This window comes from Triturus cristatus, chromosome 8 (assembly GCF_964204655.1).
Source record: "Triturus cristatus chromosome 8, aTriCri1.1, whole genome shotgun sequence".
Taxonomy (NCBI): Eukaryota; Metazoa; Chordata; class Amphibia; order Caudata; family Salamandridae; genus Triturus; species Triturus cristatus.
This window is the reverse complement of record NC_140591.1, coordinates 31,240,045-31,256,847: the sequence shown is the minus strand read 5'-3', so window position 1 is coordinate 31,256,847 and position 16,803 is coordinate 31,240,045. Positions and strand designations below refer to the sequence as shown.

General features: G+C 42.9%; 1 protein-coding gene across 1 annotated transcript in view; it reads right to left on the bottom strand.

The window, feature by feature from the left end:
* Positions 1-7,217: 7,217 nt before the first annotated feature.
* LOC146799887 (uncharacterized) overlaps positions 7,218-16,803 on the bottom strand; it is a 235,665-nt gene continuing 226,079 nt past the window's right edge. Inside the window, exon 10 of the mRNA XM_085620813.1 lies at positions 7,218-10,802. Within this exon, the coding sequence (XP_085476939.1) occupies positions 10,129-10,802 (674 nt within the window). The 3' untranslated portion in view covers positions 7,218-10,128. The remainder of the gene's footprint in view (positions 10,803-16,803) is intronic.

Below are 16,803 nucleotides of genomic sequence, written 5' to 3'. Positions count from 1 at the left end.
TTCGCTATTTTGATCATTTGGGATCTATCCGAGAGGAAGGAGGCAAACCATTTAAGCACAGTGCCCTCCATGCCCATTCTCTGTTGAAGATTGTTAAGGAGTGTGTTGTGATTGACAGTGTCAAAGGCTGCAGAAAGGTCAAGGAGGATTATAAGACAAGACTCTCCCAAATCGAGTATCCATAGCGCGTCAATCACTGGCAGCAGGGCTGTTTCAGTGCTGCAGTTTTGAATGAAGCCAGATTGGAAATTGTCAACAAGATCATTGTCCTTGATATGACTAGAGAGTTGTTTCGCTACACATTTTTCTGTGATTTTCGCAAGAAAAGGTAGGTTAGTAATGGGGCGGTAGTTGTTGAGGTCATTCGCATCAGCGGTGGGTTTTTTAAGCAGAGGGGTGACCTGCCCAGTTTTGAAGGAAACAGGAAGGGAGCCTTGACAGAGGGAGAGGTTGACCAGAGTGGTCCAATAGGAAAGAGAATGTGTATAGAAGTCAATGGCAATGGCACTAGGGATGGGGTCAAGAGAATGGTTGGAGGGCTTTGTATCGAGGATGCATTTAAGGAGGGCATCTTTAGAGATGGGGTCAAAGTTCTGCCAACTTCTTGCAACGCCAGGTGACAGGTTTTTTACTTTGACTATGTGGCATTTCCGTTGTGTCTATCGTGCATAGCTGCTAAGTTTTCATATGGCTTATGTGTGGGTTTTGCAATTGCAGGACTTGGCGGAAGGGAGCAAAAGAACACATGGAGAGATTTGGCTGCGGAAGGACAGGACAGTGCTTGGCCCTACATTGTGGCACCTTATCTGAAAACCTAAGAGGGATCGCCCAGTTAACGGGACTCTTTGGAATAGAGGATGTTAGCAGCTACTTAGCTGCCAAGGTTTCAGACTGCTTCAGCCCTGCCAAGCACCACACATCAGGGGTTACAAGAGTTCTCCAGTAATTTAAAGAAAAGCGTGGAATACACCATGTACCATCTTGGTCCAAAGAGCGGTGTTTGAAGGTGACTCTAAATGAGGATTGTGATTAATGAGCCACTGGACTAATGAATGTAGTACATTTTTAGAGCCTTTTAAAATGACAAATACATGGTCCATGGAGCATTGCTACATTCTTAGTTTACAATTAAATGGCACCACAACCGGAGTATACAAACATTTGCTAAATTTGGAGCAAATCGAACTCCCTTAGCAATTACTGAGCTGTGCACACAAGGGTTATGGTGCTGAGGTTGGAGTACTCCTGAACTTTGCACATGAAGTGTGTGGTGCTGAGGTTTCACTGCATCTGAACAGTGCCCATGAGGGGTGTCTTTTGAGGTTGCAATGTACCTGAACTTAGCACATGAGGGGTGTGGTGCTGAGGTTGCACTGCACCTGAACTGTCCACATGAGGGGTGTGGTGCTGTTTCCAGTGCACATGAACTGTGCACATGAAGGGTGTGGTACTGAGGTTAGAGTACTCCTGAACTGTGCACATGAAGGACGTGGTGTGGAGGTTGCAGTGCACTGGAACTGTGCACATGAAGGGTGTGGTGCTGATGCTGCAGTGCGCCTGAACTGTGCACATGAAGGGCGTGGATCCGAGATTGTACTGCACCTGAACTCTGTACATGAAGGGTGTGGTACGGAGGTGGCAGTGCACATGAAATGTGCTTTGAAGGGTGTGGAGCTGAGGTTGAAGTGCACCTGAACTGTGCACATGAAGGACGTGGTGCTGAGGTTGCAGTGCACCTGAGCTATGCACATGAAAGGTGTGGTACGGAGGTTGCAGTGCACCTGAACTGTGCACATGAAGGACGTGGTGGTGAGGTTGCAGTGCACATGAACTATGCACATGAAGGGTGTGATGCTGAGGTTGCACTGCACCTGAACTGTGCACATGGAGGGTGTGGTGCTGAGGTTGCAGTGCACTTGAACTGTGCAGATGAGGTGTGTGGTACGGAGGTTGCAGTGCACATGAACAGTGCACATGAAGGGTGTTGGGCTGAGGTTGCACTGCACATGAACTGTGCACATGATGGGCGTGGGGCTGAGGTTGCAGTACACATGAACTGTGCACATGAAGGGCGTGAAGCTAAGGTTGCACTGCACCTGAACTGTGCCCATGAAGGACGTGGTGCTGAGGTTGCAGTGCACATGAACTGTGCACATGATGGGCGCGAGGCTGAGGTTGCAGTACACATGAACTGTGCACATGTAGGGTGTGGTGCTGAGGTTGCAGTGCACCTGAACTGTGCACATGATGGGCGTGGGGCTGAGGTTGCAGTACACATGAACTGTGCACATGAAGGGCGTGAAGCTAAGGTTGCACTGCACCTGAACTGTGCCCATGAAGGACGTGGTGCTGAGGTTGCAGTGCACATGAACTGTGCACATGATGGGCGCGAGGCTGAGGTTGCAGTACACATGAACTGTGCACATGAAGGGTGTGGTGCTGAGGTTGCAGTGCACATGATGGGGTGGGGCTGAGGTTGCAGTGCACCTGAACTATGCACATGAAGGGCATGATGCTGAGGTTGCAGTGCACATGAACTGTGCACATGATGGGCGTGGGGCTGAGGTTGCAGTACACATGAACTGTGCACACGAAGGACGTGGTGCTGAGGTTGCAGTGCCCATGAACTGTGCACATAAAGCACGTGGTACTGAGGTTGCAGAGCACCTGAACTGTGCACATGAAGGGCGTGGAGCTGAAGGTTTCAGTAACCTCCTTCCTGTTTGTAGCGATCTCACCCCTTGATGAGTGTCCAGGGGCCCTCGGGGTCAGCATCATCTCCAAAGAAAGGAGGCAGCTAGTTAGTGAGAAGAGGCAAGAGAGACATAAAGGAGTGTTGTCAGCACATAGCTGATGAGAAAAGCCAAGAGTATATTACGTCATAAGCGAGGTGGTGTAGAGGGAGTACATAAGTGGTCCCAGGACTGATCCTTGGGGTACACCAACTAGCAGAGTTGTAGGTGTTGAGAGTAAAGACTGCAACGAGCCAGAAGAACAAACACAGGAGGAGAATCACTCTGGTGCCCTGCCCAAAAGGTCCTGACAGATGAGAGTTAGAAGCAAGACTGATTGATTGTATTGAGCAACACAGAGAGGGTGGGGGGCAGAGGGGGTAAGGATGGAAGAAAGACGATCATGACTACACATAGATGTAACGAGTGATAGATGGGAGACAACTTGCCACGAAGGGGAATTTTGTGAAACCAGATTCCAATAGATTTGAAATATGAAAGGAAGAGACGGAAAAGGTAACATGGTTGAACCACTGATGCTCTTGGGTTTCATGATAAGAAAGGGAGTTTAGATACTGGCTGAAGGGAGAGAAGAAATCACTGCTTGGTATCTTTAGCAGGGGAACAACTCCAGACTTGAAACACTCAGGAAAGATTTTGGCGAAAAGAGAGCCACTAAAGAGAAAGTGAATATTGAAACCTGAGGGTTGTGTTGGATTTCAGTTTTGTTCCCTGACAAACTCCTATTATGGCATGGATTGCATTGGCAGTTATGTTACCAAAAATGTAAGAACCAGTGTCCTAGAATAGGTACAGAATGAACCACTGTTTTCAATACAATCTTTTTTTATTTTATTTTAAAAGTTTTATATAGCGCTAGCTTGACCCGTAGGTATCAGAGCGCTTTACATACATACTGTAAAGAAAAACAGACGGAAATTGCATTACATAGTAGGCAGGCAGTAAGGAAGCAAAACCAGGGATAAAAAAAAATACAGCATGGAAGATAAGGTGGTTAACACAGTGCGGTCGCCAACTATCCTTGAATGTCAAGAGAGAGGAGTAAACTCGGATATTAAAGTCTAGGTTAGTTGACGTTGGTCAGGAAAGTATTTGTTAAGGAGATGGATTTTCGGGTCCCTTTTGAAACAGGAGAAGGAGGGGTTGCATCTGAGGACTCTAGGGAGAGCATTCCACATCCTGGGAGCATTGCCAGAGAACGATCGGTATTGTGTGGTTTTCTTTTTCAGTTTCGGAGGAATAAGAAGGAGTGAGTTGGAGCTTCTCAGCGATCTGGATTGACCTGCTCTTACCAGTTTGTTGTTCAGGTAGTTAAGGGCCAGAGAGTGAAGGGTTTTGTGTGTGATGCAGGCCAGTTTGTAAATACACCTCCCTTCCATGGGAAGCCATTTGAGGAAGTTGAGAGCTGGAGTGTTGTGATCAAATCTTTTTACTCCAGATAAGAGTCGAGCGGCCATGTTCAACACTGCCTTTAGAGGGGCTAGGTGAGCTTTTGGAGTCCCTGTTAGGATGGCGTTCCCGTAGTCTATTTTAGAGAGAACTACGCATTGGACTACTGTCTTGAGGTCATCATGGGGAAGAAAAGGTTTCAATTTCTTGAGGTGTTTTAGAGAGAAAAGAGCACTTCATTCAATCATTAAAGCGCAGCTCCTTCAAGGTGTATTCGGTGGCACTGAAAACTAGGGGTGCAGAGGACAGCTGAAGAAATGGCCTGGGTGGTTGAACCACTGGGGGAAACATCAGAGGAGCAAAAAGAACAGTGGTGTTAGTGCTAGATGAAGGAGCATGTTTATAATGCAGCATCACACCTGGGAACCAAACTTAGCAGACAAAGAATAGTTTCTTACCTGTAAGTATAGTTTTGCAGCTTGAATAATTTTCTTGATGAACATGCTATGCACTATTCCGCCATCTCATGGTTGGGTCTGGAAATTTCCAACCCGCTTTCTTGAATTCTAGGTGTTTGCTGTTGTTGGGCGTCAACAGCTCTGCACTGAGGGTCCCCTTCTATCTCTTAATATTCTCCTCTGTGCAGATCTTTCACCTTCTGAGGAAGTGTCGATACATAGGTCCTATGAGCATAGATGACTGCAGTGATCCAAGGTTGTCAGTGAGGGGATGAAGGTAGACTTGGGATGGTCAGCAGAGTGCTGCTGAATTTACAAGGGTGTTATTGAGGCGTGTAATGAAACTGTTGCGACTCTAGAAGGATGTTTAGTGTGAAGCAGTGGTTACGGATGAAGCTATGTGTATCAGCATATGGATAATGGGATGGTCAGAGGGAGAAGGGATACTTATACAAGAAGACTGAGAACATGTTTACGACTAGAATAAGAAGAAAGTGTGAAGGAGATGCATATGTTTGTTGGAGAAGGAGTGGTTATACAAGAATTGATGGACTTTAATGTAAATAATCCACACTTTTACAAGTTGAAGTTTCAGAAGACCGTACGAGGATGGATGGTGGAGCGGTCTCCAAGGTGGAGTCAAAGTCTCCTAAGACTAGGGGCGGTAGAGGACCACAATATGAAACTGAAAATGATGATTGATTGTTATAGGAATGTACTAGAAAGAAGATGGATAAACATTGAGTGGTGGACAGGGCAACAAAGAGGGAGACTCATTCACAAGGATCTAAATGGGCAAATCACTTAATCTCCCCGTGCCAAACAAAAATGAATGTGTCCACCTGTAACGTAACTGGTGCTCCTGTAAAGCGCTTGGATACCCGATATCTTTGGGTCTAGTTCGCGCTATATAAAACTCTAAAGAAAAAAAAAAGCGGCTTTGGGAAAGATCTGGGTACGAGAATGGAGGAATGTCGTTTGGTTGGTGTATAAGGCAGGTTGGAAGGCAGTCGCTTTTCAATATATCTATGTTTATCGAGATGGAAAGATATGGTGGGGGTGGGTGTTGAAATAATCAGTGATTAAGGAAGGATTAACTTTTTTCAGATAAAACAACGTTTACATTTTCTTGCTGGACTCTAACAGCAGCTGGCCCTGCAGAGTAAAGTTCCTCCACAAAGTGTAACAGGCTTTATATATATGCTGCACAAGTAACAGCAGGTAATATTTCTGCACTTTCAAAATACTTCAAATTAAAGCGCTGTTCTCAGCTTGATGTGGCAAACATGAGGTTATGAGTGAATAAGTCCATATCTACTCCACAGAAATACATGGAGTAAACAGTTATAGACTCTACACAATTCGGGAGGGGCAGAGAGAACAGACTGGGTCTGTGAGGCATTCTATCTGTTCAGACATTTAACTGAGAACCCCCTGCTCTGTAGGCAATACAATTAACTATAATAATGCAAGACACATTGAGAAGTTGTAGACAAACTATTAGTAATGTGTGATGAACAATATCTGGGGTGTACATTTTATTCACCCTTTACATGTTCATCACGCTGAGATATTTATTATCATGATAATCGTACTCACTTGATTTGACAAATGATTACTCCTTTATAAAAACAATTACAAAATAACACGGGTGATTTGTGTTCTTCTTCTGAGGATTCAGGATGGGGTCCTTTATCCATACCATGCAAGAAGACAATACAAGGCCTGTGAAATTCAAAACAACCACTCATGCCTGTAGGACCAACTCTGGGGAGGGGATGGGAAATGCATGTCCATATTCCTTTTATGTCCAGAAATAGAAGACCCCTTTAGAACTAAGAAAATCTCAGGTGTGACTCCCAAAATGTTGTTGTTTCATGAGCTTTGACATCCTTGAAGTAGAATTCTGACCAAAATATTAATGGAGTACAAATCTTTGATTTGTGCAATGAGTTTCTGAATATTTTATATTTATGGTTTTATACAGTGTCTTAATTAGCACTTTTTAATAGTCAGTTATACATTTAGTATTCAAATTTGTAAAGTGAGTAGAGTATCCAGAGCTATAATAAATAAAAACAAAACCACAAAATGAAATACTATGCCGCTCTACCTATTATTACTACTCCCAAAACAGTGACTACTTCACAAGAGCAAACCTATTGCATTTGTAAATGCTTTATGGTAAAGCATATGAATGTATGAATATGGCCTGCACCTGTAATCGCCAAGGAAATTTCATCTAGATGTAAGCAAGATCATCTTTGTTAAGAATAAGTGGCCCTCTTATTGTCGGTCGGTAGCTATGTTTATACAGAATGAGCATACCAGGATATGTTTGTATTTCCCTATGTGGATTAGTCAGCCGAGTAGAAAATGTCTTGTAGCACAGCTTACAGGAGATATACATCTGTTCACCGGCCAGCCAGCAGTTCACCTGACCAGGACAGTAGCTTCATGACAACAAATGTAATATCAGGTGTCATTACCTTCTAAGTTAAAGTCATTCTAAAACACTGCAACTACAGCACACTTCTGAGTAAATCTATATTCATACTTGGCACAGCAAAAACATAAAATATTCTAGTCTTATTAAGATCATGGATTCAAGATGAAGTTTGTTTTTTAAAATACTTTATTTACATTTCTCAATGGGTCTGTACAATTTAGGGAGACCAATATCATTAATTAATTTAGGATACCAATTTACCACCTTAGACAACTGAACAATAGTAAAAACCTCAAATTATCAAAAACATATACAAAATAAGAAGGGAAAAAAACATTAAATAAAATAATAAATAGAAACACTTTATGAAGTTATATCAAATCATGCATATAACTTGTTCAAGATGAATCATATCTCATAATGCTGAATCAAATGTCTCATTTTATCATCCATAGCCTTTTCTTACTGGAACATACCAATCCACCATTTATGATGCCTTTCACCTACACGCTAATTTTTTAGAGAGGAAGAGATCAACATCACGTTTAATAATTTGAACCTGCACTATCAGAGGAGATGTGTTAAGTTTTATTTCCAGTTTCAGTTCCAAGTGTTTAAATACCTCACTCCAGAATCTCACTCCCATCCACAATCAAATAATTAATGACCATATGTTCCCTGAGTGAGAACACCAAGTCCAATAAAGTTCTGCTTTAATTAAAGACAACCTATACTTTCTAACATTTGGACAGTACAGCCTATAAATCACCTTCTGTTGAACCTTAAGTTATAGTCTGGTCTACATAGGGCCAAATCATGGCTTAAAGAATTTGTGTCATTTAATTCCACGCCCACCTGTTGTTCCATCTTATATCTACACAAGTTGTCTAACACGTTTGTAACACGATTGTTTCATGACATCCTTATCCAAGCCTGAGTGTTTATCTGGCTCTTAAGGACAATGATGACACTACTGAGAACTCTCTTTGACATGACCTTCACAGAAGATACAAACAGCAACCAAGCACATATTTTCTAGCTGTAAACCTCCACCACATTACTTGTCTGATCCATGAATGTAAAATTTGACATTTTATTACTTTGACAAATACTTTTGCTTTCTCTGCTAAATTAATTTTACAAATGACATGCCACGCACCGTTTTCTAATCCTCCTCTTTTCTAGTGACACAAACTGCATTTTATTTCACTCAATACAAATCTGAGAAAGAGTACTCTGAGTTTGCAAAGGCTAATACATATATCTGGAACATTGACACATTACTTATAATGGCCCATCATATGCAGTGCCACTAGAATTATGCAATTGTGCGTCCACAGCGATTTTAGCATAGTTATAGAATTGCTGCATTTGCCACATAATCCATCTTCTGCTGCATAATCTGCAGAGTTCAACTAAAATGTTTGTTTGTAGCTCAAATGGTTCAAAAGTTACTAAGAATGCAGTGACACGTGTTGCTGCGCAGTGGGAGGCACTTTGCAAAGCTGGACTGGCCCCCTTACTGTTGCTTATTGGTATATTTGGGTGTTAAACATGAACTAATGAAGTGCAACCAATAACCAGACGGTACTAACAAGTTTAAAAATTACAAAATAATGAGAAAATACTATCACAAAATGTGCTGCATTATGCTGCATAATTTGTCCTTTCTTGCTGCATAATTTACTCAACCGTGCTGCATAATTTGGCCCTCTCATGCTGCACAATTTCAGTGACCTTGATCATATGGCAAGAACACTCTCAGATTTTTCACTTTTATTTCAGGTACAAACACAGAATTTGAAACTTTATATTGTAACACCGTCTGTATATGCTGGGGATGTTGAAGACGACATTTCAAAGTAAAGCTCTTTTTGGCAGTGCAGAGAAAATACATCACCACTGTAGGGTCTCAAGTACTTGATAAGGTATGTGTAGCAAGATTCTTAAACCCCACAGCCAGTGTGTGGCAAGCATGGATTTTCCTACATGTTGCAACCTAAATCGGCAGCCTACTCTAGTGTCACACTGAGACAAGCAGAGGTCTGTAGGATACCCAACTGGAGTTTTGTGACTTCCTGTTGAATATGCACACAGCCATAGGAGCCAGGTAAGTGTTTTGGGGTTTCCAGAGATTGGAAAATGCCTAGGCAAATGGTGGCTACTGTAGCTAGGAAGATGGCGTGCTGATGGAGGTAAGGGAGCAGACCGGTTAGCCCACCTGAGTTTCCAATGTGGTACATGCTCCAGGAGCATTTCCACAATTTACCTGGTTTGTGGACAGGGTGAGATGCAAGAGCAAACTGAAGTAGAAAAAGGTGATGTAGCACCATGAAAAAAGGACCAGCCCCTCGCAAGAACAGACTTTCCAGACTACGAAGAAGCTTGTTTCTCTGGTCTCTACATCCCCTTAGAACTAGAGAACCAAACAGAAATAGGAGGATGGTAAACAGGGCAGTCCAACCCCTTTCTCGTACGTACGTATGTCCAGTCATTCGAGAAGGCAACAGAAGTGTTTTGCGGCATGCAAGATTTGCCCAGGCTGCTGTTTCTTCCCCCTTGTGATTTATAAACACTTCACTGGAAAAGGGCAAGTATGGAAGACAGATGTAGAAGGAGAGAAGGGAGTGTGGGGAAAATAGGTCTGAACCATCCCACAGGTTTTCTGACTGCTGCCCTCTCTCCCTTTTCCAGGGAAGAGCAGAACACAAACTGGAGGGGCTTATCGACCTGAAGAAATTGAATACTGTACCCATCTCTAAACGGGAAAAGGAGTCGTTTGTTAATATTGGACCCCCTTAAAGGAGTAAGTGCTCTCTTGTGTGAATGTATCTACCCCTTAAAGGAGAATAAAAAAGCCTTTTGTGTGTAGGACTAATTGATACTCATGAGATATGAACTGAAAATCAATGAGAAATACAAACTTGTCATAATAAAGATGAAATTAGTTCAACATACCACCGCGTCCAAAGCGAGAATGTGTGCAGTGTGACTTGAAAATTAATCTCTTCTGACAGTGCAGTGAAAGAAATCTACTTCTGTGTACATCACTTTTAATAGCGGATGAGTACAGAGGACCTCACTCTGTATGCATTCTTTGGTGACTTAGAAGGTTTATCTTTTGAGCGAAGCCTTTCCCACACTCCGTGCACTGGAAAGGCCTCACTCCGGTGTGGAGTCTTTGATGCGTTAGAAGATTCTGCTTTTGAGTAAAGCTCTTCTCACACTCAGTACAGCGATAGGGCTTCACTCCAGTGTGCGTTCTTTGGTGCTCTAGAAGGTGTGCTTTGCGAGTAAAGCTCTTTTCACATTCAAAGCAGTGAAAGGGCCTCACTCCTGTATGGAATCTCTGGTGTCTTGTCAGACTTGACTTTTCAGTAAAACTCTTTCCACAAACAGCACAATGAAAGAGCATCACATCTTTATGGAAACGTTCATGATTTACGAGACTTGACTTTTCAGTAAAGCTTTTTTCACATATAGAGCAATGAAAGGGCCTCACTCCTGTATGGTATTTCAGATGATTTATAAGACATGACATCCTATTAAAGCTCTTATCACACTCAGAGCAGGGAAAAGGTCTCAGTCCAGCGTGCACTCTTTGATGTGCCAAAAGAAGCTCCTTCTTGTTAAATTTCTTCCCACACTCGCTGCAGGCGAAGCGTCGCTCACTCTTATTGGTTCCTTGGGTATATTTCAGTAACCATGTATGAGGCTCTTTCTCACTCTTACTTCCTGCTCCCGACGGGTGTGCTGCAGAATGAAAAGAAACGTGAGAATATTATGTAGAGAATGTATTATAAAAAGGAAGTAAGCACAGAGCTGTACTGCTAAATAAGAAGAATGAGCAGTCCTATTTCAGGGTGCTTTTGGGAGTTCTAATAAAACATATTGTGTTAAGGCATCCTTGATAGACACATATTGGTTAGTTTACTTATAGGAAGGGCTACAACAGCAGAATACCAGGAAAATGAGAGATGGACACGGTTCATTAAGTCTAGCAATTAACTTCTAACTTGAAGATCAGCAGTGCTGGGTCAGGGACCTATGGGAAGGGTGAGGCAGTTTTGAAGTATCTGCAAGGTCACTTGTCCAAGATAGGCATGTCTTCCTTACCTGGAAATACCCTGCTGGGTTGCTCACCCAGGAATATCAAATAAGCCCCCTGTGATCACTTGATTACACATTTCCTCCTAAGATCAGCAATTTCACGGATAACACTGTGTTGGTCTGTAGTGCCACTATGACCCACTGCACCAATTTTAATCCTTCTCCGACTTTTCAATCTAGGCATCACATCACTGTGAACAGGACAGACATACTGCCCTCTCTTTAAAAAACATAAATGATCACCACTGTTTTCGTAAGAGAATACCTGTCTCTTATTCATTAAAGACTGAGGTCCCTTGTGAATGGATAATTCCCCCAAAATTTTGTAGTGATTGTTTTAGATTTCTGCATACTTATTTACACCATGCTGCAATTAGCAATCCTTTTGTATTTACTGGAAAGAAAGGTATATTTGGGCATTGGAAATCTGCCCTGTGAAGCTACATCAAATCAAGGTCATGTCCCAGATTCAATCTGTTGTGGAATCTAGTGTGTCTTACAAGGGCCTGTTGAAGGAGGCTTCTGGCTACGTAGGGCTTCTAACGCAGAAGTATTGACACTGAATCAGATTTATCATCTCAGATTTTGTAAGCCGATAATAAGTTGCAGATGTTTTTCTACTCAAGTAGAAGGTTTGGATCCCTTTAGCAACAGAAATATGCCACACTGGGTGTCCATGTTGGAAACAGAATGCTCTTGCTGCGAGTCCATGCTTTCTTGTGTCTTCACTTAACACCAAGCTACTATTTATGATGAATGTACACAAAAAATCTAATTAATATCTTGCATCATAGTCCTTAACACCTGGATGACGGTGGCCTACCATGAGATTAACCCTCCATAAATGGAGATCATGATTGTTGGAGGTACAATTTATATCCCTTACTTTTAATCAACAATGACAGTGAAGTCTATAGTTTGTAGTTTCATCAATGGGCACTATTGTCTGTGGCATAAATATTGTTGTAAAAAACCTTTAGAATCCCTTCCTCTGATTTGAACATCATCATAAATCACACTATAATATACTATTCATTGTTGTATTCATTTTCTTTCATCAGCTTTTCACAAAACTTTCAGCTCGTCATTAATCTGAGACTTCATCACTTCCATTTCTACATCATCCCTTTTCCTTTTCTTTTCTGTCATCACTTTCTTATCTCCTTTTAATCTGAAACATATCCTTAAAATAATATAAAAAAAGCTTCAATAGAAGACACAAACCAATTAAGCCAAGAATGTTTATAATAACGGCTACTGGTATAAGCCTAAGCAATCCATCGTCCACATTATCAACTATTTTATCACATTTTGCAACTTACTTTCCAATCAACCATGAACCAACAGCTTCCCACATATCAGTCTCTTCCAACTTTTCAGTTTGACATGTTAATAACATTTTGAATACATTCACTTATCCTCATGCTGTTAGAAGAAGAGGGGAGTACAGCAAGATACCTCAGATTTTATCTATAGACAAACAATGACAGGAAAGCCGGTCATGCCACAAGCACTAGTGCAGGTAGCACTCGATCAGTTACACCATCCCACCCATGTTTTCAGAGATCTGTCCACTACCCTCCAGACTGACTGGTTCATCCCCAATGCTTACGAACAAATACATCTTTTCATTAATAAATGCCTCATTTGTCAGCAGTACTCACCAACATCACCACTAGCCAGTTGGAAACCTGCTAGTTATTGTTGCTGTTGTCTTTATCAATACACCAATTCCATTCCATTCCATCACTAGCGATACAGCCCCGCTAGGTAGAGATAAGTGAACATTGGCTCTGATCTCTATATCTAGAGGTGGATGGGTCACAACAAGTGAATCATATAGGACAACAGCCCCCTGGGTTTTAGGTCCTGCAATTGACTGTACCACAACACATAATGGTGCAGCGTTGCATGTAAATGTCATATTATTGTTCAACTGCCACTCTCTACAAACACCCTTGTCTGACCTCATACAGAACATCAGGAATAATACACATTATGAATAATAACGAACCACAAATAATTTAACTAGTTTTGCATCTCGTGCACCAAAGGGCAGTGGCAGTGTATAATTCAAACACAGATACAATATTTCCACGAACAGAATATCAAAGCGAGCTTATCACAACAGAGTGGGACATATTGGGAGTTCACGTCACTCCAGCTGTAGAAGTAAGGGTGTCTGGACTTACCCTGGTAGAATTGCCTCCACTAGGAACACCACACACACACCCAAGGCCTAGCACACCACTCTCTGATACTACACGTCTGAATCTTGTCTGGCCTCAGCATTCCCGGAGTTCTTCCACTTCAAACGACACACGCTACACACCACTACTATACTCACCAGCCTCTCCAGTGGTAATTAGCAACAGTAGGGACTCCTCCTCCTCCTCGGGATACACCTATTCAGCGGCACCTACTGAGGACGCTCATATTCCCGATTTTGTCCTCCAAAACACACCCTCATCGCCCTCATCCAGCTCCCGTAGTAACATACAACAAGAGGACCCTCAGGACATTAATGTGCCCCTATTGCGAGCACTCTCACAAGGACGCTCTCAGAGTGCTACCTCACCCCCCCCCCCTGCAAGCATTGTTACAAAGCCCCCATCCAGAGGTGTAGCACGTGTCTGCTCCAGATGCATAGTAGCACACAGTAAGCCAAAAAGGGTATGAGCGCAGCATCAGTAGGACCACCAGCACCCCAGATAGTTATATATCTCATCAACGGACACATTATAGGCATCTCGCAAGGCCCCCTGCCTCCTTCATCAAGATTACAGCCTTAACTAGCGCTGTCCTTTTGACAGTATTTTCAGTCTTAGGGATTGACGTGACACATCAACACCAGGTAAAGTTGACAATAATACCCAGCCACGTTTCCCAACTGCACGCCCCCAGGACAGCTCCATAAAAAAAACATGGCAACACCATTGCAACACGTCCTAAAAAACTTCACAGGCCAAGAGCAACGCATCATTAAACACTGTAGGTAGCTGCACAAATACACCAAAAACTTGGCACACCCCTGGCCCCCTGAAGGGAGTTTCGATAGGGCTATTCTAGATCACGCCACCACTTTTTTAGAAGCGAAATATTCCGGCAGCAAACTACAAAAGCGCAAGTATACCCTAGCCCTCTGGCTCGTTTTCAAAGAGAACACTGAGGAACACACTTGCATTCATGCCCACCGCCCGCCTCCATATCATGTGAGTGGTATGTACCCTGAACTTCTGGCAAATACTGACACCCTCCTTGACAATTTAGGTTTGACACATACCACAAATGACCTACCAGCTGTTGGTTCCATTCCACTGCCTCATAACGCCTCTTCCACACGACATCCTCCACTGGATAGTGATGTCATGAGCACAGCTTCAGGCCTAATGGATGTAGATTCAGCACCACGATCTCTTGCCAAGCCCAGCCCAATGATAGACGCTGTGGCATCAGGATTGTCAGGCCAGATAGACGCGCAATTCACACTGAAGCTTACACCAACATCAAATACTGCAGCACAACAGCAAGAGGAGGATGAAGACTCCAACACTGCCTCTCACGCATCATCTCACTGCTCCCGTAGTATTTCTAACCCCATCATTAATAACGACCAGCTACTACTGCCAAAATGGCGCCACTCTCCCCAAAGCCGGCTGCCATTTAACAGTGCCACATCCCAGCCGATCCTGGACCTCCCAATTACACATCAGCAGTTTAGGGACAGCGAGCAACTATTGCCTAACACAGTGGTTCCCAAACTTTTGACTCCTGAGGAACCCCATTAACTCACCACAGGAAGCCGGGGACCCCCAAACAATTTGTCGGTTTTCAATTTTAAACATTAAAACAGTAATTCGAAAAAAATAAACACGTGTGCACACAAAACAAATACTCGAATTACTAAGGATTTTAGGGGCACATTTGCAAGCCCCTATCGCCAAGGGAACGTCACTTTTTGCGATGTTCCCGTGGCGATAGGGGCTTTGCATTATTTACAAGGCAGCATTAAGCCACTTGATGTGGCTTAACGCTGCCTTGTAAATAAGGCAACCTTTCACACAATGCTTAGTGTGAAAGGTGTGGGCAGTGGGAGTTGCGGTGGGCGTTCCACCCCAACACCCATTGATTTTGACGCTGCCCTCTATTTACAAGGGCAGTGTAAATAGGGGACAGCACCAAAATTTAGACCATGGAAAACCTGGTCTTAACTTGGCGAAATGAGGAGAAATGCTTTATTTCTCCTCGCATTGGATTGTTTATGTTCAGGAAGGTGACCCTTCCTGCACATAAACAATCTTTGAAAAAGACGTTTTGTACCTTCCATGTATGCTGCATTAGGCAGCACACATAGAAGTAACACAACAGCATTTCAAAATTGTTCATGTGCAGGAAGGGGGAACTTCCTGCACATAAATAATCTTCCCCTGCACGCAGACACCCTTGCATTATTGTGCAAGGGTGCCTGCGTTGGTACTACACTGCTAAGTGTAGCGCCAGTGCAGGGGGAGACGCAGGGCTGGACCATATTCTTGTAAATATGGTGCAGACCTGCGTTTCTGAAGTGGCGGAGCGTGTAGTTAAGCCAAGGAGGCCAACGACACGCTCTGCCAATTCTGTAGTAAATATGCCCCTTAATATTTTATATTGAAAGAATTTGCAAAAAAACTAAAACTTTTAATGAGAAGGTTGGTGCTGCATCTCCATGACTAACTTTTGAATGGTTGGTTTTATTTCGCAGTACGAGGCTCCTGCTAGGGTCAGACTGAAAACCCAAAGCAGCCCTGGCAAATGTTTCCATACCAGTCCCTATACGGTGCACACCAAGTACAGTGAGTGAGCCTGACCACTACAAAGGGGGCTATGGGAGGCTTTCCCCACAAAACAAATGTAGGAAACAATGGTGCAGTCTACAACACAATTATCATTCTATAATGAATTGTATTCGCTTTTTAAAAATAGTAAATGAAGACCTTACTATGCACCAGGAAACGACTATTTTGTTGGGGTTCTTCAATGATTCCCTTATTATCACCCTCCAGCAGTGCCTCTCATCTCTCCGTAGCTTCTCTGTCACATGTATTTCATTTGTTTTATAGCATCTCTCATGCCATTGTAGGGTGTCAGAGCACTTTACATCACACACATATAGAGACAATGAATCATACGTGTAAATCAGTGTATAGAAAATGTTACATAAGGCAAAGGCGACTACAAGGTGTAGGATTCACATGTCAATATCAAAACAAAGAGAGAGGGAATTATTACTCCACTCTTATTCCCCAGAGATAATCCGTATAAACAACAAAAGAGTGAAGCCAAGGTGGAAAAGGCTAGAGGGCGGAGTCACTCATGTTTTTTAGAAGGGTCCTCACTCACCAACCTAGTTGGTGACATGTCGAACATTTCATAAAAATAAAAGATGAGTCCTTGTGTTGCTGCGTCCAGATGTAGGTTTATACTTAGTAATCAAGAATTAATGTACAGGATACAAACAAGAATGTAATTCAGTAAAGGCCCCAGTCAAGGCCCCACCGGGAGCAGCTGCCCTGCTGCTCAGCCTCAGATATAACTGACAGTAGAATCAAACACACAAAAAGGAACTCTAAATGACATCATAGATACAGGCTGAGCAGCTTAGAAC